General features: G+C 43.6%; 1 protein-coding gene across 2 annotated transcripts in view; it reads left to right on the forward strand.

Annotated features, from left to right (window-relative positions):
* MFSD14A (major facilitator superfamily domain containing 14A) overlaps positions 1–21979 on the forward strand; it is a 108878-nt gene that overhangs the window by 26226 nt on the left and 60673 nt on the right. For both annotated transcript variants that reach the window (XM_030205797.1, XM_030205799.1), the window contains 2 exons: positions 8689–8816; positions 10142–10256. In XM_030205797.1, coding sequence (XP_030061657.1) covers positions 8689–8816; positions 10142–10256 — 243 coding nt within the window. The remainder of the gene's footprint in view (positions 1–8688; positions 8817–10141; positions 10257–21979) is intronic.

Here is a 21979-nt window from a genome sequence, read left to right on the forward strand (position 1 = left end):
AGTACACCAGAATAGTGAGTGTCGTCCCACAAGTAGAAGGTAAGGTAAATTCAAAACTTTGGTGATAAAAACAGCAGATTAGCAGTGAGAGAAGTCTGGGTACGGAGGAGCTGCGCTTTTCAGCTACTGCTCTCATCCCGTCACGTGACCCCCCCCCCCCCCCAAACCTCAAAAACATGTTTTAAAAGATATATTGTGGACATATCTTCAGCATTTAATTGGCACTCATTAAAATTTACATGCTCATCTAGATGTATGCTATTCTATATGGCATGCCATACCATACATGTATGTCTTATATTCCGCTATATTTCCGTAGGATTCATTGCGGATTACAAAGGAGAGCATCTTATTCAGATGGAATTACAAAAAAAAAAAAAAAAGAAACGAATTGTTTCAAACTACATTGATTCTAAATCTGTAAATAATAGTCTTCAGTTATTTTCTTAAAAAAACAAAATAAGACCATATAGATCTAAGTTGATATGACAAATCATTCCAAATTTTAACTGCCAAATATTGGAACGAATTTGTTAGAATCTTTTTAAGTTTAATATTTTAAAAGAAGGAAACAACAAAAGATTAGTATTGATCCCATTGGAAGTACATCTGGTAGATAATAACCTCAAATATTTTGAAAGACTAACAGAATTTTGACTAGCCAAAGCTTTAAATACCATACAAATCACTTAAAACTTAATTCGTAAATTAATCGGAAGCCAGTGCAGCTTTCTAAAAGAGGAATCACCCTTTAAAATCTACCAGTTGCTTCAGAATATAGCTGCAAGACTGATTTCAACTCTTGAAATCAGTCTTGCAGCTATATTCTGAAGCAACTACAGTCTTTGTAACAATTTAGATGTTAAGCCCCCATAAAGTGAATTACAGTAGTCAATATACTGGCAGCAAGACCACTTGTGCTATACTTCAAAAGCTTTCGGCACTTAGGTTTGATCAGATAGCTCTTAATTCACATAATCAAAAATTAAATTTCTTAACTAAAACTGCTATATGAGTGTCAAATGATAATTTTGAATCTAATATAACACCTAACTCTTCAGATTGATTAACAATCTGCAATATTTCTCCAGTAGTCAATTTAAAAAATTTTTCAGGCAGTGAATCAGTTGCCAAACAAACAATATTACTTTTCTGCTTATTTAATTAAGAAAAAATTTCTGCTATCGTCAATAATGTGTGTTCAAAAGTTTCTAAAACAGGGCATAACAAAAAAATATCATCCACACACACAAATAGTTTTAGTCCTAATGAAGAAATCCAGGCCCCAAGCGGATATATATATATTAAACAACAAAGGGGATAATGGAGCAAACAAAGCCCTACAAACAGTCCGCCCAGCTTTTTGTTTCTTTGATCCCAACAGGAGGGAGTCGCCATTGGGAAATGCACCATTTCAATTTGGCTGGCAGGTTGCATTTCCTTCACTTATACCCAGGCTGGGCTGGCCTTGGAGGGTCATGTCACGGCTCATAATGTCAGAGCCATGGCTGTGTCGGTAGCCCACTTGAGGTCCGCCTCCACTGAAGAGATTTGCAAGGCTGCGACGTGGTCTTCAGTCCACACATTCACATCACACTACTGTCTTCAGCAGGGTACCCGACGCTACAGTCTGATCGGGCATACAGTGTTGCAGAATCTGTTTGGGGGGTCTGGAATCCAACTCCACTCTCCTAGGCATGTTTTATTCTGTTCCAAGCTGCACACTCATTCAGATTGTATATAGTTTCAGGTTAATCTGTGTTATGTCCTCGCCGTTGCGAGGCCCTATTGACCAATGTTTGTTTTTAGTGAGCCTGGACGCTAGGGATTCCCTACTTGTGAGAATTATAAGCTTGCTTGTTCTTGGAGAAAGCTTAGATACTTACCTGTAGCAGGTGTTCTCCGAGGACAGCAGCTTTATATTCTCACAATCCCTCCCACTTCCCCTTGGAATTGTCTCATTATCGTTGGTAAATTCCGGACTGTGCATTGCGGATCGGCGCAACCCACTTATGGGAATATAAAGCCTGCTGTCCTTGGAGAACACCTGCTACAGGTAAGTACCTGCGCTTTTTCCCCAGTCTTAGCCAGGGAGAAGAGAGAGAAGGATCTCTTTGCGGAGACCCTTGAATAGTTATATTTGATGACTTGTGAGCAGCTATATGTCGTTATCTCCCCGAATACTATTTAGATAGTAAACAAATGTTTAGTTAATTTTATAATTGATCCATATTCAGTTACTTGTTACTGTTTGCACCTTTTCTGTTCATTGTTCTAATTTTTCATGACAATAAACATTTTTAGTTTATTGCCTCTGCTTGTCTGGTCTGACTAAGAATCCTGGTGGTTTGTGTGTTGGGTCTTTGAGTGCTTTCTAGGAACTGTGGGACCATGAGAAGTGTAGTCCCTAGTAACCTAGAAATCACTGGAGAAAATTTGAGAGCGGGAAACTCGCCCAGAGGCAATTGGAACTCAGTCAGTAGAAGGAGGGTGCTAGTGTAGAGCGCAAGCGACAGGTTCAGGTGGACCTGAGTTGTGCTGGTGATAGACCCTCTAGGGTCTTCAGCTTGGAGAAAAGGCGGTTGAGGGGATATGATAGAGGTCTAAAAATAATGAGTGGAGTTGAACGGGTAGATGTGAAGCGTCTGTTTACGCTTTGCAAAAGTACTAGGACTAGGGGGCATGCGATGAAGCTACAATGTAATAAATTTAAAACGAATCGGAGAAAATACTTCTTCACTCAACGTGTAATTAAACTCTGGAATTCGTTGCCAGAGAATGTGGTAAAGGCTGTTAGCTTAGCGGAGTTTAAAAAAGGTTTGGACAGCTTCCTAAAGGAAAAGTCCATAGACCATTATTAAATTGGACTTGGGGAAAATCCACTATTTCTGGGATAAGCAGTACTTTTTTGGGATCTTGCCAGGTATTTGTGACCTGGATTGGCCACTGTTAGAAAAAGGATGCTGGGCTTTATGGACCTTTGGTCTTTCCCAGTATGGCAATACTTATGTATTTATGTAAATCTTAAAAACTTCTGTTTTTCAATTCCAAAATTTAATATCATATTGATAGGATGCTATGGAAAGCAAGGTTTGTGCTATCAGACCAGTCCAGACCAATGTGTCCATCTACCAAGCGGATGGAGACTGAGAATGAAAATTGTTCTCAAGTATTTTGAGCTTAAGGGTATCGTGCTGCATAGGATGTTCAGTATTTCTCTGTCTCCAGATGGATGCTGTGCTAACAGCCCTGCTCCTGACCTAACATAGTAGATGACGAAAGATAAAGACCATTATGGTCCATCCAGTTTGCTCAACAAGATAAACTCATAGCATAAGTTATGATGTGATACTATTAGGGCTGTACATTTAACGCGGTTAACGCACTAAATTCTTAACTAGTGTTAAAAATTTAAATGCAGTTAATGCATTCCTCTGTCTCCCCATCCCCCGAATCCAGCTTTGCCGTGTCTTGTCTCCCTGTCCTCTCCCCCTCCCACTGGCTTACTTCCTGTTTCTGGATCCGGCAAAGCCAGAGGCAGCACGCAGAGGAAAATGTCCCTGCGCCTGTCTTTGCTTGCTGACACTATAGCCACGATGAAGAGAGAAGCAAGGGATCATTGCATGAGCTCCAGACCATCTAAAATGAGTAAGCCAGTAGGAGGGGGAGAGGACAGGGATACAAGACAGGGCAAAGCTGGATACAGTAGCCGGGGGAAAAGACAGGGCATAGATATGGGAGCCGGGGTACAAGACAGGGCAACGCAGAATATGGGGATGAGGTGAGATGTGGCAGTATGGGGGAGTGAAGAGAGACAGAGCAGTGCACACGTTGGGGAGGGGAAAAGATGGGGCAATGCAGGATATAGGGGATACAAGGCAATAATAGATGATTGGGGTGGGTATAGAGAGAGGGAGAGAGAGGTGGGGCAGTGACGGATGATGGTTTTGCTTTTTGGTAGTGGTGGTGGGGAAAGGAGGAGAGACTGAGTGATGGTAGATGGTTGGGGGCAGGATTGAGAGAGAGTAACATAGTAGATGACGGCAGAAAAAGACCTGCACGGTCCATCCAGTCTGCCCAACAAGACAACTCATGTGTGCTACTTTTGTTTATACCCTACTTTGATTTGTACCTGTGCTCTTCAGGGCACAGACCGTATAAGTCTGCCCAGCACTAGCCCCGCCTCCCAACCACCAGCCCCGCCTCCCAACCACCGACTCTGGCACAGACCGTATAAGTCTGCCCAGCGCTATCCCTGCCTCCCAACCTCCAGTCCCGCCTCCCACCACTGGCTCTGGCACAGACCATATAAGTCTGCCCCGCACTATCCCCGCATCCCAACCTCCAGCCCCGCCTCCCACTACCGGCTCTGCTATCCAATCTCGGTTAAGCTCTTGAGGATCCTTTCCTTCTGAACAGGATTCCTTTATGTTTATCCCACGTATGTTTGAATTCCGTTACCGTTTTCCTCTCCACCAACTCTCGCGGGAGGGCATTCCAAGCATCCACTACTCTCTCCGTGAAGAAATACTTCCTGACATTTTTCTTGAGTCTGCCCCCCTTCAATCTCATTTCATGTCCTCTCGTTCTACCGCCTTCGTATCTCCGGAAAAGGTTCGTTTGCGGATTAATACCTTTCAAATATTTGAGAGTAATGTTGGATGGCGATGGTGTATGAGAGGGAAGAGATGGGTGATACTGAACAGTGGGGGGGAGAGACAGGCGATACTGGATGGTGAGAGGAAAGAGAGAGAGATGGGTTGGAGCAATGCTGGATGGTTAGGGAAAGAGGGAGAGAAAGGGGTGATGCTGGGTGGTAGGGCAAGAGAGGGATAGATGTGGAAATGGGGGATGAAAGAGAAAAAAGAAAGAAGGGAGATGGTGGACATGAACAGAAGGTAGGAGAAGGGAAGAGAGGGGAAATGCACATAGATGGCAGGGAAAGGAAGAGAAGAAGGAAGGAAGGAAGGATTTGCAGCTCATGGATGGAGGGAAAGGGAAGGGTTGGAAACTAGATAGACATGAGAAGGATGAAGAAAAATGGAAGAAAGTTGGATGTGAAAGATAGATATAGGGCAGGGAGTAAAGAAGAAAGGAGGAGAGAAAGCATGTAGTGAATGGACAAGAGGTCTTGGAAACAGAAATCAGAGCACAGAGACAGGGAACAAGATTAGAAAAATAAAATCACTAGACCACAAAGGTAAGAAAAATGATTTTGTTTTCAGTTTAGTAATTGAAATATATCAGTTCTGAGAATTTATTTCTTGCCGTCTATATTTCGTACTGAACAGGAGGAAATGTGAGTGGGGATGTTTTACACGATTAATCGCACAATAAAAATTTTTTTTACTCATGATTAATCGTGTGATTAAAAATTGTGATCGATGCACAGCCCTAGATACTATATATGTTTCCTTAGCATATGCAGCAGATGAATCCAGGAACTGGTGAGTTGTGTCCATCTACCAGCAGGTGGAGATAGATTACAAAGCTGAAGGCAGTGATACCAGATAGTCGGCTCCTCCTTCACGTCAGTATATCTCTGTCTCTAGCAGGTAGTAGATGGTGTTTCTGCAGCTCCTGGATTCATCTCTTGGGCCTGCTCCTGGGCCTTTTGACCAGTTGAGCTTAGGGAGTGTTTGGGCTCTGTGCCAACTTTAGGGGCATACCTGGTGACCTGGGTCCCTGCCTCACCCCATGGTCCCTTTGCTCACAGAGTTTGGGTTGTTGTTTGGTCTGTAGCCTTCCTCACACACACACAAAAAAACTGTAGTCCACAACAGACCTCGTGTTTGCTGCTGTTATCTGCTGTTAAAAAAAAAAAAAAAAAAGAAGAGCGATTCGGGACATAGGCCCTGCAGCTGCAACAGGGCAGCAGGTTGCTAAGAGGAGCCTTGGGAGCAGCATCTCTGGAGTTGCTGTGTGTGTGTGTAGCCTGCTGAGCCGGTTTGATGGCAGGCTTGCCTTGGACGTCCCGTTGTCTGCAGGATGTCTGGCTGCGCATCTCCGGTGAGTGCATTTTTTTTCTGCCCTTGGGAGATGCGCAGTATTGGCGGCGGAGGCCACCATAGGAGGCTCGTGTTGTGAGCAAGTGTTGGTGGCAGCGGAGACGTGTGTTGCCGGGCTTCTCAGAGGCACAGGCAGGCACCAGGGACTTCTTTCTCCCAAGCGGGATTCCCGCTCTTAGGCATCGGGTGCGTGCACCATTTTCTTTTGACGCCTCCCAATTCAGCGCCCACTTTCCAGCTGTTGGCTGTGTTGGCGGCTTTGCCTCTGCTATGGGGACCCCTTCAGGCTTTATACCGACCTCTTCCGATTCGAGGGAATTGTTTTGTGCCCAGATTTCGTCCTCCTTTTTCTCCATATCCACTGGTTGAAGTGGCTTTTGCCCCCTCAGCATTTGTCTGTAGCCTGCCCATTTTGAGGGTTTCTTTGGGTACAGTAGTGGCATTGCTACCCTCTGTGATAGATCCGGTGTTTCAGGAGAGGCGGCTGGGTCCAGGAAGCATAGCCTCAGTAAAGGTGTCTGTGCCGGACGACTTGCTGGTTGGGGGGAGGTTGATGTTTTTTCACCAAAGGTGGCCTCTCATAACCTCCGACTGGTGGGTTCTTCAAATAGTCCGGTTAGGACACACCCTGAATCTGGAATCCAAACCTCCAAATTGCCCACCAGAGTTCATTCGTACAGCTCCCAGCACAGGCAGGTACTTGCAGAGGAACTCTCCACCCTTCTAAAGGCCCATGCGGTCGAACCCGTTCCACCAGGGGAAGAGGAGCTGGGATTCTATTCCAGGTACTTCCTTGCGCAAAAGAAAACAGGGGGGATGCGTCCCATCTTAGACCTAAGGTCCCTGAACAAATTCCTAGTCTGAGAAAAGTTCAGGATGGTTTCCCTGGGCACTCTTCTTCCCATGATTCAGGAAAATGATTGGCTATGCTCTCTGGCCTTAAAGGAACCTTACACACACATCTCAATACTTCCAGCTCACAGAAAGTATCTTCGATTTTGGCTGGGAACATAGCACTTCAATACCGCGTACTGCTTTTGGTCTAGTGTCAGCTCCCAGGGTATTCATGAAATGACTAGCAGTAGTTGCAGTGTCGCTACGCAGACTGGGAGTGCATGTGTTCTCTTATCTCGACGATTGGCTGGTGAAGAGTACCTCGGAGGACGGTGCTTGGGAGTCCATGTAGAAGACTATTCAGGTGCTGGAACTACTAGGGTTCGTGATAAATTACCCCAAGTCCCATCTCACTCCTCTTCAGAAATTGGAGTTCATTGGAGCAGACAACCTTCTGTCCCTGGTGTCCACGGTTCGAGCATCTCAGCAAGTCACAGCTCGGCAGATGTTGAGACTTTTGGGGCACATGACCTCCACAGTTCGTTATACTCATGGCACATCTACATATGAGATCTGCTCAGTGGACCCTAGCTTCTCAGTGGTATCAAGCTGCGGGGAATCTAGAAGATGTCATCCAGCTGTCCACCGACTTTTGGAATTCTCTTCAGTGGTGGACAATCCGATCCAATTTAACGATGGGACGACCATTCCAAATTCCACAGCTGCAGAAAGTGCTGACGACAGATGCATCTCTCCTGGGGTGGGACTAATGAAAATTAAATTATCAGATAAGGAACTAGTTTTCCTTTTGTTTTTATATTACACTAGTAAAAAAGGCCCGTTTCTGACACAAATGAAACGGGCGCTAGCAAGGTTTTCCTCGGAGTGTGTATGTTTGAGAGAGTGTATGTGAGAGTGACTGTGTGTGTGAGAGAGAGAGTGAATGTGCGAGTGTGTGTGTGAGAATGAGAGTGTGTGCAAGTGCGTATGTGAGACACAGTGTGAGAGAGAGAGTGTGTTTCACACAGATACAGTGTGTGCGAGAGAGAGAGAGTGTGTGTGAGACACGGACTCTCTGTGAGACTGAGTGTATGAGACCAAGAGAGTGTGTGAGTGACTGTGTGACACATAGAGAGTGAATGTGATACAGTGTGAGACATACAGTGTGTGAGAGTAAGAGAGAGAAAGACATTGACTGTGAGAGAGAGAGTGTGTGTGACAGAGATACCTTCCCCCCCTCTCTGGTGCCAGGCCTCCCTCCCTCCCTCTCTCTGGTGTCAGCCCCCCCCCCCCCCCCCCCCCCCCTCTCTCTGGTGTCTGAACGTTACTGTGCAGGACGCTGAGTTCTGGCTGTGCTTCAAGGAACTGACCAATCCTATTTAATAGAATGCACCTCCAACATTCTGAAGCCGAGAAACCTCGTGTGGTTGGTCACTTCTGCTTGTGATGAACCCGGAAGTATGTGATGTCAATTCAGGAGATGAATACAGAGAGCAGGAATGCCTCACCCATGCAGTCAGCTTTAGAATGTTGGAGGTGCATTTTATTATATAGGATTTTTTGCTCAGTTTTGTTTGTCTTCTATGTTGTGTTTGTGATATGTTATCTGCTTAGAATTTGGAGATAATACAGAATATAAATACATTTTAGTAGTAGTGCCAGTAGTTTAAACATATACTTAAGAAGCTCCTTTGTCATTTTTGTTGTCATATGGGTTTTATTTTTTTGATTATCTATAATGACTACATGAATCTGTTGAATCTCTTTTGTAGGTAAATGTAAATAGAAGAATTCTGAATCTTAATGTTGAACAGTACTGTGTGTTGCCTTTTGTATTTTATTTTAGGGCTTGCTATCATTCCTCAGTGCCCCTCTAATAGGTGCTCTCTCAGATGTCTGGGGCCGGAAGTCCTTCTTGCTGCTCACCGTGTTTTTTACATGTGCTCCCATCCCGTTAATGAAGATTGATGCATGGTAAGTTAGCATTAAAATCGTTTGGCATCTTTATTATGTTAAATTGTATTTTTTATAGGGTGCATGTATGCCGTACAAATCATTGGGAAGACCTGCTTCAGTTCTAGCAATTCACTGTAAGTGATTTTCATTTTGTTGAATTACGTGGAAGATAGCAAACAGGAGAGAAAAGATAACATGGCTCTGCAGCATCAGCTGAATCCTATGAGTGTACTGTTCGGGTGAAGGAAAGAATGCACTGGAAAAGCTGGGGGGGGGGGGGGGGAGAGAGATTTATGTCCTAGAGTTCTTTGAAGACCACAGATGGCTCTGCTTTTCAGAGTATCCAAAACAAACAAAAAAAAGTGGTTCTTTTGCTAATTGTCTGGCATATGTATTCATTGTGGCTATTTATAAAGCCAGTCCTGTGCAGGTTTTGAGGAATGGATATGAATATCCTCTATATTCCCTTTTGGAAAGTCATTTTTAAAGAATTGAATTCACCATGAGCTTGTGAGTTCATTGTTGTGGTTGGTCTAGTCACTGGCAACCCTATGCAGTTCTATATATTAAGTGTAGAGATGATGCATTATGACCCTTTTGACAAGGAGACTAGGATTATTTCTGGATTTTGTTTTAAATATCGCTCATGAATGAAGTGGTGATTAATTGAGTATAAGATGCACACATCCCAAAAGCTTGTAATAAACAGTGTAGAGCCTGATGTTCAGCCTGCATTGCTGAACAACTTTTCTTTTTTTTTTTTTTTTTTAAGGTGTTGACCAACCCAAGCAGTTTGACCTGAATATTCACTATTGGGTCTAATCTAGACTCTGGCACTGAATATCCAGGTCTTGCCTAGTCACCAGAAGTTATCCGGGTGCCAGCTGATATTGACGGGTACCCAGATAACTACTCTTGTAAAGTTTAGGACAGCGATTTTTGGTCCACTAATTGGGTGATTCCCAACTCTACTGCCAGACTGCCCTCACACTGTCTGGATAGTGCCACAGCACTATTCTGTTATTTGCCGCTGAAAATCTAGGCAGCATCACCCAGTCAGTGAAAGATAACTAGGTAGGATGTCTCCTACCTGGTTCTCCTGCTAGGTATCAGCCTAATAGTTTAGTATTTAGTGTACATTTATTTGTATATATTTGGTTGTCTCATATTTAATTAAACTAAATAAAGATTTGATATGTTTTGTAGACTGCATAGATAATTTAACACAATCAGGTTCAATACACACAGATTTTATTGTACTTCAAAAACAACATGAATGCTTAAATCCAAAACACCAATATCTTAAATATTTGACTTTGCTTTTTGTTCCATTTTCTCCATAGGTGGTACTTTGCTGTTATTTCTGTCTCTGGAGTATTTGCCGTCACTTTCTCAGTAGTATTTGCTTATGTAGCAGATATAACACAAGAGCATGAAAGAAGTATGGCTTATGGACTGGTATGTAATTCTTTCTTCTCTAAATATTCCCAAATATAAGATCTCATGTTTTATCTTGCACACAGGTGGGTCACATCATCGCACATCACTGGGATAGAACAGTTCTCCTGGAGCTCAGAACTCAGGGTAAAGTTCTGAGCAAGTGTGGCCCTTCCTGCTTGCAGTGGTCTCCTTAGCTTCTCAGATTTTTCTGCTCATCCAATTGGACACTCTCCTGGTCAGTTTGTCTGTTTAGTACTTTGAGATTGTGTTTTGTCATATTTCTTTTTGCTTCTTTTGTAGCATGTCTTCAAAATTGGGATTCAGACTTTGTCCAAAAATGTGGCAGAAAACTCCAGACTTCTAGCACTCGCTCCAAATGTCTAATCTGCTTGGGTGTAAATCATGACCAGTGATTGCAAACCTTGTGCTCATATGTCTTCTAGAGCTCTTAGTGGTTGCCTCTGAAAAAAAAGTATTGCTTTAAGTGCAGAAGAACCAGAAGAGTCCTCTGCACAAGTGTCTGTGAATTCTGCCCTTGCATGTCAAATCTTCCATGGAGCGACCCTCAGCCTCCCTGCTCCATGACTTAGAAAATGCAGTCACCTAAGACAATGGCCATATATCGCCAAAAATGGTTCATGCTTTCTCAGAGTTTTCAGGCCTACAGTACAGATCCATTTTGATCATTGGCACCTTCCCTTCAGGCCTGAAGAGAAGGTGGCATCCTTAACACCTTCCAAAGCACTTGAAAAATGAAAGTGTGTCGGGGGGAGTGGGGACTGATAATTTGCATTGTACCAAAGGGTTCTGGTATAACAGGGTTTCTGTTTTATATTGTTTGTTTTCTTTAAAGTTTAATAAAAAATGGAAAAAGAAAAATGAAAGCATGTCAGTGGAAGTAAGTATTGTCTCAGTCCAAGTGCCAGAGCTGGACTATTCCTGTGAGCAGTAATTCGTATGTGCCTGGTGCAGACTACATAGGTATCTCAGACATAGCACAAGAACTTTCTAACATAGATAACACAATCCCAATGCAGACCTCGCTTATTCCATGGCATGTCTCTGCACAACAGTCTATCTCAACGACTCTGGTGCTGGTCACAGTAGCAGATGAATCCTTGCTGTTTTGTTACCTCTTCTCGAGCAGCCACATTCTTTCCTACAAAAGATGTTTAATGAATCTCTGAAAGGCTATTTGGAGTACTTGCCAAATATACAGTACAAACAACCAAATGGAATGCTTTTTTGTTCAGTAGGCATTACTCCAGTGCAGAGAAATACATGATGTTCTCAAGATCCTCTAATATCGGAGCCATAGCCAGCACATTCATTGACGTCTTCCTCTCTCTATCCATCCCAAGCAGAAGGTATCTTGGATTCCCTGGATACCCATTCAGCCTCTCTCAGTGAAGTAGATAGATATTCTACAGAAATCCCTTATGAACCCAGTTATTTAGATTCTTGGAGAGGACAGCAAAAGATATCCCTTTTCCATTGCAGTAGAAGGTGGAACCACAGGCAGTTGTTTGGACTTCTAAAGTAGAGAGTTGCACGGGGACAGGAATCTAACCCGTTCGTCCCCGTGGGGAATCTAACCCATCCCCACCTGTCCCCACAAGAATTTAATGGTGCATTAAAAAAAAAAAAAATCCTGTCTGCTCTCTGGGTTCAAGCCGCAGCACTGCAGGCAAGGAAGGAATAGAAGTTGGAACACACTGGTGCGCACATGTAAGACTTCTTGGATTCACTGGCACTGTGTGCAAAGAGATCACCAAATGCACACGTCAGTAGGTCAGGTGACATCTGATGCTCGTGCCTGTGTCAGAGCTGAGGTCTGCGCATCAGCCCAGGAGCAGAGAGGATTAATAGTAACATAGTAAATGGTCCATCCAGTCTGCCCGACAGACATAATCATTCCCAATTCATGATTAAATCAACAATGATTGTGATATTATATATTTGATTATGGTCTTTCTGTGGTGTTTCTGGGACATAGACCATAGAGATCCGCCTGGCCCTATCATTATGTTCCAACTGCTGGAGTTGCCCTCAAAGCCCTCTCCAGCCTATTCATCTTCTCATTTGTGGGACACAGATGTCCAGAACTGTCCTCATGTTCCAGCCACTAAAGTTGCTGTCTAAGCCCTTTCCAGCCCATCTTAAACCAGATTGCCATATATGAGACACAGACCATACAGGTCTCCCGGTATTAGCCCTAGTTCATCACAGCCAGAGTCACCATCTAAGTGTCACTCGACAGATCCACACACATGCAGCCATTTAAGTTTAGGTTTTTTTTATAGCTTCCATTTTCTAATTAGAGATACTCTGTGTTTATCCCATGCCTTTTTGAATTTCATCACCATTTGTATCTCTACCACCTCCTTAATGGAGACTTTCCGCATCTGTGCTGTTAAAGCAAGGAGGAGGAGGAGACAGCATGCAAAGAACTTTGTACTCAGTAGATGAGAGTCTGGCACAAGTGCAGCATACACTTCCACGGGAACCCTGCAGGAACTGCTTCCGTCCCCACTGGATCCCCGCAAAATTGCTTCCATCCTGCAAACCCCATTCCCGTGCAAGTCTCTATTCTAAAGTCCCCTTAATGGGGGATTCCTTATTTGGTGGTTAAAGTGAAGGGCAGAATGTGGTGATCATAAAGGATCATTGCTCAAGTCTTCTACGTAATTTCAATAAGCATTTTTTCTTCAAGTTCAGAATGATCTACTGTGCTTACTGTTTGATAAGGTAGTCTTTTGCATTCTCCCTACTCTTATTTCCAGCCTAGACTACTGTAATTCTCTGCTACATGGCATTCAGGTTGGTGATACTTGCCTTCAGATGATACAAAATATGGCTGTGAAACTAGTGACTGGATCCAGGAAATTCCACCATGGAACCCTGCTTCTCTGTGAAGAACATTGACTGCCTGTTCCTCATCAGATTTTATACAAAATCCTCTCACTAGATTAGTACACAAGTTTGTTGAATGCTCCTTTGTGTACCAATATGCGTGATTTTAAGCATCAAGCAAAAGTGATAACAACATAAGTGCCATACTGGGACAGACCGAAGGTCCATAAAACCCAGTATCCTGTTTCCAATAGTGGTCAGTGCAGGTCACAAATATCTGGCAAGATCCCAGAACAGTAAAACAGATTTTGTGCTTCTTAGCCTAGAAATAAGCAGTGGATTTTCCCAAGTCCATCTTAATAATAGCTTATGGACTTTTTTTTTTTTGTCAAGGAAATTATCCACCCTTTTTAAAAACCTACCACACTCTGGCAGTGAATTCTAGAGTGTAATTACATATTGAATGAAGAAATATTTTCTCTGGTTTGTTTTAAATTTACTACTGCTTAGCTTCATGGCGTGCCCCCTAGTCCTAGTATTTTTGGAAAGAGTAAAAGTGATTCACGTTGACCTATTCCACTCAGTATTTCATAGACATCTGTTGTATCTCCCCTCAGCCGTCTTTTCTCAAAGCTGAAGAGCCCCAGCCACTTTAGCCTTTCCTTATATCCCTTTATCATTTTCATCACCCTTGTCTGTACCTTTTCTAATTCCACTATATCTTTTTTTCAGATGCAGTAACCAGAATTGCACATAGTATTTGAAGTGCGGTTGCATAATGGAGTGATAAAGGCATTGTAATCTCATTTTTGTTTTTTATGCCATTCTTAATAATTCCTAACATTCTCTTTGCTTTCTTAGATGCCACTGGACACTGAGCAGAGGGTTTGAACATAACAATGACACCTAGATCCTTTTCCTGGATTGGTGATTTCCTAATGTGGAACTTTGCATCACTTAGTTATAGTTTGGGTTCCTCTTTCCCAGATGCGTCACTTTGCACTTGCTCACATTGAATGTCATCTGCCATTTGGATGCCTAGTCTCCCAGTCTCATAAGTTCCTCTTGCAATTTTTCACAATCCTCTTGCGATTTAACAACTTTGAATAATGTTGTATTATCAGCAAATGTAATTACCTCACTAGTCATTCCCATCTGTAGATCACTCATAACTATGTTAAAAAGCAGCAGTCCCAGCACACATTTCTGGGAAAAGCATTATCCTGTGCTTATAGATGGGCAAGATTTATGGATTGTGAAATCTTGTAGTACAAGCAAAAGAAGGATATAATTTTGACTTGTATATTACCTTAGTTGCCCAAAGCTGCTATTAAGATGATGAGCAAGAAATATTAGTATATGTTAGGGGTACACTTGGTGTTTGTCACCCCATGGTATTGCTTTTCAGTGTAAGAGAAACTAGGTGAATTTTTGGTACATTCTTCAGACAAATAAGAAATTAGGGAGTTTAATTATAAGAATGATTAAAACTAGGGTAGTAAACCAAGGGATAAAGAGAGGAAGCCTCAAAAAGGCGGGGTTTTAGCCTGGATTTGAATAAGGCCAGAAACAGAGCATCATTTTACTAGTTGGTCATTGATTAACTTCTAGCCACAAAGTACTCTTCTGGTTTGTACTGAACCAGAATCAGTGCAGCATTCTTAGAAGTTCCTTGATGATTTATTTTTAATGAACAGTTGCAATTAACATAACATATCATGTCTTATATTCCGCTAGTACTGTAAAGTTTTAAGCAGATCACAGGGTAAAAGCATCTAGTTAGTTTTCTAGGCATTACATCAAATTATAGATTCATACATCCTAGTTACAATCGTCAGTATGAAGTGATTTTTTTCCCATTTTCATTCATTTTGTGCAAGTAAGATCTGGAATAGTTTGCCTCATTTGATAAGAATACTACCTTCTTTTAATTTTCAGAAGGGTTACTTAGTTTCGGGATTTTGTCTTAGTAGACAATGACTGAATTATATGCTTTTATTTCTAATTAAAGCTATATGAACCTGGTATAATATAACGTATTTATATGGGACAGAATATAACACATCAAAATCACTCCCCAAATCACAAATTCATTTCAATCCAATTAAATATAAATGAAATTGGGTCATCAAGAAATGTGCTTTAATTTTAGTCGCATTATCAGAAGGTGTGCTTTAAAAATTCTTATTTCACAACTGTCACTGTTCTTCATAGATCCTTATTTTGTCATCATGTTTCTTTAATTATTCTATTTATCTTTTCTTATTTATTTATTACATTTGTACCCTGCGCTTTCCCACACATTGCAGGCTCAATGTGGCTTACATAGTTAATACAATTACAATAGCAAAGTCTTAGAGGAGAATATTATAAGCAGTGAAAGTGAGGTTTTGAGAATGAGTAAGTTGAGTATGTAAAGGTAAACAAAGGTAGAATAAGCTCTCATTTGCCCACGCAGGGACTCATAAATACTGAACTACTACATCTGAAACTAACTTACCCACTATGTCTACTGCCACAAAACTCAGGATATCAAAATAGCCCCATAAGCAGTGTCCACTTCCCAACTAACCGTGCATCCCTAATATACAACATCCCCTTCCCCATCCCTCTCACCAACTCCAACCCCAACTCAACTAGAGAACACCCCATGAATCTTTGGGGCTCTCTCACTCCGCTTCCCCTCCCCCTACCCCACCCCCTTCCTATAATACTCCATAAACCTAAATACTAATCAGTCGCTGTTGCAATTGAGCCCATCCACCCTTATGTCGTACTGCCCCCTCCCTGCGGTAGGCTGTTAATCTCTCCAGTTGTATTAACTGCCCCAATTTACATTTCCAGTCACTTAATGTCGGAGGGTCTGCCCTCTTCCAATACTGTGCTATCAGGCACTTGGCTACTGCCAACCCCCAGCGCAACCGTTTCTGCTCCTCCCAAGAGTCCCTCTCATTATATAAGCCCAAAAGGCACACCAAAGGGCTGCACACCAAGGATGAACCAATCAACTTTACTAATGCTTTCATAACAGCCTGCCAAAAGGGTACCACCCCGGGACATGTCCACCATATATGTATAAAGGAACCCCTTTGTGAATTACACAACATAAATCTGATGTACCAGGGTACATCCTCTTCAATCGCTCAGGTGTGTAATACCATCTGGTTAAAACTTTATATGCATTTTCCTGTACCAAAACACATACCGAAGCTTTCCGAACCTCCCCACAAATAACTTCCCACTCCTGATCAGAAAAACGGCAATTTAAATCTTCCTCCCAGGCCCCCTGAAAACCAAATGGTCTACGATCATATCCCCTCAAAAATGTATATATCACTGATATTGGTCTGGGAACCTTCCTCAACAAAAGTCACATGTTTTCTAAACTTTCCCTCTCCTGAGGATTCCCCCCACCAACCCAATGTCCCCACAAAATGTTGAATCTGCATATAGGGAAAATTGTCCTCCCCCCCGGCAAACCATACATGGAGCACAGCGTATCAAAGCTCTTCACCCTCCCCCCCTGCAGCACAGCCCGGAGATTCACAATGCCCGCCTGCTCCCACCACACAAAACTAGCATTTTCTCTCCCCACCCCAAATTTTGGCTCCCATCTCAAAGGCGCCAGAGTCAATACCCCCACCAGACTGTCCCCATTTCCTTCTCACTCCTCCCCACAATTCCACCAAATGCCTCACATATGGATTCTGTATCCCTGCCAAGATCACTCCCACTCCTTCGGTAGTCCATAAATAAGAGCTCATCAGCCTGTGCGGGCTATACGATTGTTCCAGCTGGCTAGCAGGTTTAATTATCCCCCTCACCCAGTCCATAATCATCCTCAATTGGGCAGCAACATACTACCATTCAATATTAGGTACTGCTCTAACCCCCCTCTCAGGGGCACCCCATAGCACACGACCAGCTAAACGGGGATGCCTACCTACCCATATAAACTGTTCCACCAAACCCTGCAGTTGTTTAAATGTCCGTTTCGGAATCGCTACTGGCAGCGCCTGAAACAAAAATAACAATCTAGTCAGCACATTCATTTTCACCACTGCCATACGCCCCCACCACATAAGTACATAAGTAGTGCCATACTGGGAAAGACCAAAGGTCCATCTAGCCCAGCATCCTGTCACCGACAGTGGCCAATCCAGGTCAAGGGCACCTGGCACGCTCCCCAAACGTAAAAACATTCCAGACAAGTTATACCTAAAAATGCGGAATTTTTCCAAGTCCATTTAATAGCGGTCTATGGACTTGTCCTTTAGGAATCTATCTAACCCCTTTTTAAACTCCGTCAAGCTAACCGCCCGTACCACGTTCTCCGGCAACGAATTCCAGAGTCTAATTACACGTTGGGTGAAGAAAAATTTTCTCCGATTCGTTTTAAATTTACCACACTGTAGCTTCAACTCATGCCCTCTAGTCCTAGTATTTTTGGATAGCGTGAACAGTCGCTTCACATCCACCCGATCCATTCCACTCATTATTTTATACACTTCTATCATATCTCCCCTCAGCCGTCTCTTCTCCAAGCTGAAAAGCCCTAGCCTTCTCAGCCTCTCTTCATAGGAAAGTCGTCCCATCCCCACTATCATTTTCGTCGCCCTTCGCTGTACCTTTTCCAATTCTACTATATCTTTTTTGAGATACGGAGACCAGTACTGAACACAATACTCCAGGTGCGGTCGCACCATGGAGCGATACAACGGCATTATAACATCCGCACACCTGGACTCCATACCCTTTCTAATAACACCCAACATTCTATTCGCTTTCCTAGCCGCAGCAGCACACTGAGCAGAAGGTTTCAGCGTATCATCGACGACGACACCCAGATCCCTTTCTTGATCCATAACTCCTAACGCGGAACCTTGCAAGACGTAGCTATAATTCGGGTTCCTCTTACCCACATGCATCACTTTGCACTTGTCAACATTGAACTTCATCTGCCACTTGCACGCCCATTCTCCCAGTCTCGCAAGGTCCTCCTGTAATCGTTCACATTCCTCCTGCGACTTGACGACCCTGAATAATTTTGTGTCATCGGCGAATTTAATTACCTCACTAGTTATTCCCATCTCTAGGTCATTTATAAATACATTAAAAAGCAACGGACCCAGCACAGACCCCTGCGGGACCCCACTAACTACCCTCCTCCACTGAGAATACTGGCCACGCAATCCTACTCTCTGCTTCCTATCTTTCAACCAGTTCTTAATCCATAATAATACCCTACCTCCGATTCCATGACTCTGCAATTTCTTCAGGAGTCTTTCGTGCGGCACTTTGTCAAACGCCTTCTGAAAATCCAGATATACAATATCAACCGGCTCCCCATTGTCCACATGTTTGCTTACCCCCTCAAAAAAATGCATTAGATTGGTGAGGCAAGACTTCCCTTCACTAAATCCGTGCTGACTTTGTCTCATCAGTCCATGTTTTTGTATATGCTCTGCAATTTTATTCTTAATAATAGCCTCCACCAAATCCTATTTTCACCTTAAGTTTGGCTGGTGGGGTTATCTTTCTCTGGGCGCCCAGGTAGTGCTGAAAAGCACTGGTTGGTGGGTAGATGAGGGAGGGAGGGATTGGGATGGAAGGAGACGGAGGGCAGATGGGATGGGGAGTTAGAGTCTATGTTCGGGGAGAAGAATGGGGGGGGGGGAGGGAGAGGGAGGGGCGGGAGGGGGGGAAATATAAAGATAACCTAAACCCTTCATCAAAAGGAGGATGTGAAATGGAAAATGTAGATGGCTGACTTTAAGTTGCTTACTTACAATGTCAAAGGCCTAAATTCTCCGTATAAAAGACATGCCTTGGGGAGGGAAATACGTCTAATGCATCCACAGGTTGTATTTCTACAAGAAACCCACTTCCTAAAATCACATGAGAAGCACCTTTTTTTTAAACAATATTCAAATATGTATTTTGCCTCAGATGTGAAGGGAGCAAAAAAAAGAGGGGTGGCAATCCTGCTCCATAGAGATGTACAGGCTCAGATTTTGCATGTGAAAAGGGATGGGGAGGGAAGATATTTATTTTTGCATGTTCTTTTGGAGCGGGAGGAATATACGCTGGTCAATGTTTATGCCCCTAATGAGAGACAGGAGCGCTTCTTCGTGCGGCTCCATAGAGAGCTGCAGGCCTTTGTTAGAGGGAAGCTGCTGATGGCTGGAGATTTTAATGCTACCATGCAACCTGGGTTGGACCGGTCGGCTCCTCCGGCTCCAAATGATATGAAAATTTCTCGATCCCTGAAGAATCTTGTAGATGAGATGGGGCTATACGATGTGTGGAGACTTGGACACTCTAGGGGGAGGGATTATACATATTATTCCCAGGTGCACCTTTCCTACTCTAGATTAGATTACATATTTGTTGATAAGACTCTCTCGGAGGGGGGAGGTGAATCACATATAGGTCACATTACTATTTCGGACCATGCTCCGGTGTGGGCTGTCCTCCCTTCTCTGAGAGAAGAAACGAGGGATAAAAGATGGACCCTCAACAATTGCTTATTGCAGGACCCGGCCACTGTGGCTAAATGTACAGAGGTGTTACAAGAGTACTTTGAGCTTAACATGGACTCAGGACCGACATTGGATATAGTATGGGACGCCTTTAAGGCGGTGGCCAGAGGGTACTTTATAAAGAGGGCGGGTCAGAGGAACAGAATACACAAAGAACGGCTGGCTCAATGCATGGAGAAACTTGGGGCCTTGGAGGTTAGATATAGGGCAACTGGCTCTGTGTCTGACTATCGGAGGCTCCAAGCAGTGAGATTGGAGATAGCGGGCCTGCACGAAGAAAGCCTGAAATTTGTGCAGTCACGCTTGAAACAGGTATATTATGAATCCACAAATAAACCAGGGAGACTTTTGGCTCACAAATTGAGGAAGATGAGAGCAGATAGACACATTCTGAGAGTGAAGGATGACAAGGGAAACATGCTGCACACTTCAGCACAGATTAGGGAAAGATTTGCAAAATATTATGAATCTCTATATGCGGAGGATGCTGCTGTACAGACAGGGGACATAGATGACTACTTAAATGACAAGGATCTGACAGTGTTGACAGAACAACAAAAGAGGGTTCTGGAAGCCCCGATTCAGGTGGCTGAGGTGGCCCAGGTTATCAAATCCTTGCCAACAGGGAAGGTGCCTGGCCTTGACGGATTTACCAACGAATTCTTTAAAACATTTGGAGGGATATTGGCCCCATATCTTACGCTAGTTATTAACTCAGTGAGAGCAGGTGCCCAGCTCCCTAAGACCATGATGGAGGCGTGGGTAGCAATCATACCAAAACCGGACAAAGATAAAACGGAATGTGCGGCATATAGACCAATATCAATACTTAATACAGACGTAAAAATTTTGGCAAAGGTGCTAGCGAACCGACTGGGCGGGGTGCTCCCATGCCTGATCCATCCAGACCAAGTTGGATTTGTGGCCAATAGACAGGCAGGGGACAATATACGAAGAACGTTGGACTTAGTGTATCAGGTACAAAAGAAAGCTTGTCCGATGGTGCTGTTAGGCCTAGATGCAGAAAAGGCTTTTGACCGGGTACATTGGGGCTACCTGGACAAAGTCCTCCAAAGAGTGGGGATTGGACAGCTCTATAGATCTTGGGTCCGAGCGCTCTACACAGCCCCACGGGCGTGTGTGAGGGTTAATGGTGGGCATTCAGAGGCATTTCAGCTGGGGCGAGGTACACGTCAGGGCTGCCCGTTGTCTCCTCTTTTGTTTGCATTGGCGATTGAGCCACTGGCAGCGGCTATACGGGAGAATGTGGACATAGGGGGGGTCAGGGTGGGAGGACAGGAACACAAAATTGCGTTATTTGCGGATGATGTGCTTTTGTCATTGACCAAACCGTTGATATCCTTTCCAAATGTCATGAGAGAAATAGAGAGGTATACAAGAGTGTCTGGATATAAACTTAATGCCAGTAAGTCGGTTGGCCTGGCGGTGGGAGTCCCGAGGGATCTATTAGAGACGTTGAAAAAATCCTTTGCTTTCAAATGGGAGGAGCGAGCAATAAGATATTTGGGGGTGCAAATTCCGCATGACCTGTCCGAGGTATTTGCAGTTAATTATCCGGCTCTCCAGAAAGCAGTAAGGCGGGATTTGGAACGCTGGATGCCAATGGGATTGTCTTGGATGGGGCGGATAGCAGCACTTAAAATGAATGTCTTACCTAGGTTGTTATATTTGTTTCAGGTACTCCCACTTAGATTACCGAGACAATTTTTGTCCGGGCTCCAGGACAGTCTAGTCCGATTCATCTGGAATAATAAAAGACCACGCTTACCTAGGGCTTTCTTATATAAAAGTAAGAGGGATGGGGGTCTGGGGGTTCCCAATCTATTAGGGTACTACTGTGCAGCCCAGTCGAGAGCAGCAGTGGAATGGTTCCGGAAGGAAGAACATAAAATATGGGTGAATATAGAACAAACATTAACCGGGTCTCGAGCATTAGGGCATCTAATGTGGTTACCAGGTAACCACAGAGGGCAGGTGGATAAATTTCCACCATCTGTTCAAGCTACATTCCATTATTGGGATTGCATGTTTAGGAAGCGCCAGCCCCCAGTGTCTGGGTTGACACCCATAGTGGACAACCCGAGGTTCAGACCTGGAATGGGGAGTACTACATTTCGAAGGTGGGCTACATTGGGGCTAGACTTGTGTGGGCAATTGCATGTAGGAACTGATATGATACCATTTGATAGATTGGTAGAAGACTATGGACTTGGGCCGGAAGACAGATATGCATACATACAAATACAACACTTTTTACAGGGTCCTAATTATGTAGAGTGTATGAAAAGAGAAACACACCCCCTGGAAGAGGTGTGTGTACAGACG

The sequence above is a fragment of the Microcaecilia unicolor genome, chromosome 6 (assembly GCF_901765095.1).
Source record: "Microcaecilia unicolor chromosome 6, aMicUni1.1, whole genome shotgun sequence".
NCBI classification, from domain to species: domain Eukaryota; kingdom Metazoa; phylum Chordata; class Amphibia; order Gymnophiona; family Siphonopidae; genus Microcaecilia; species Microcaecilia unicolor.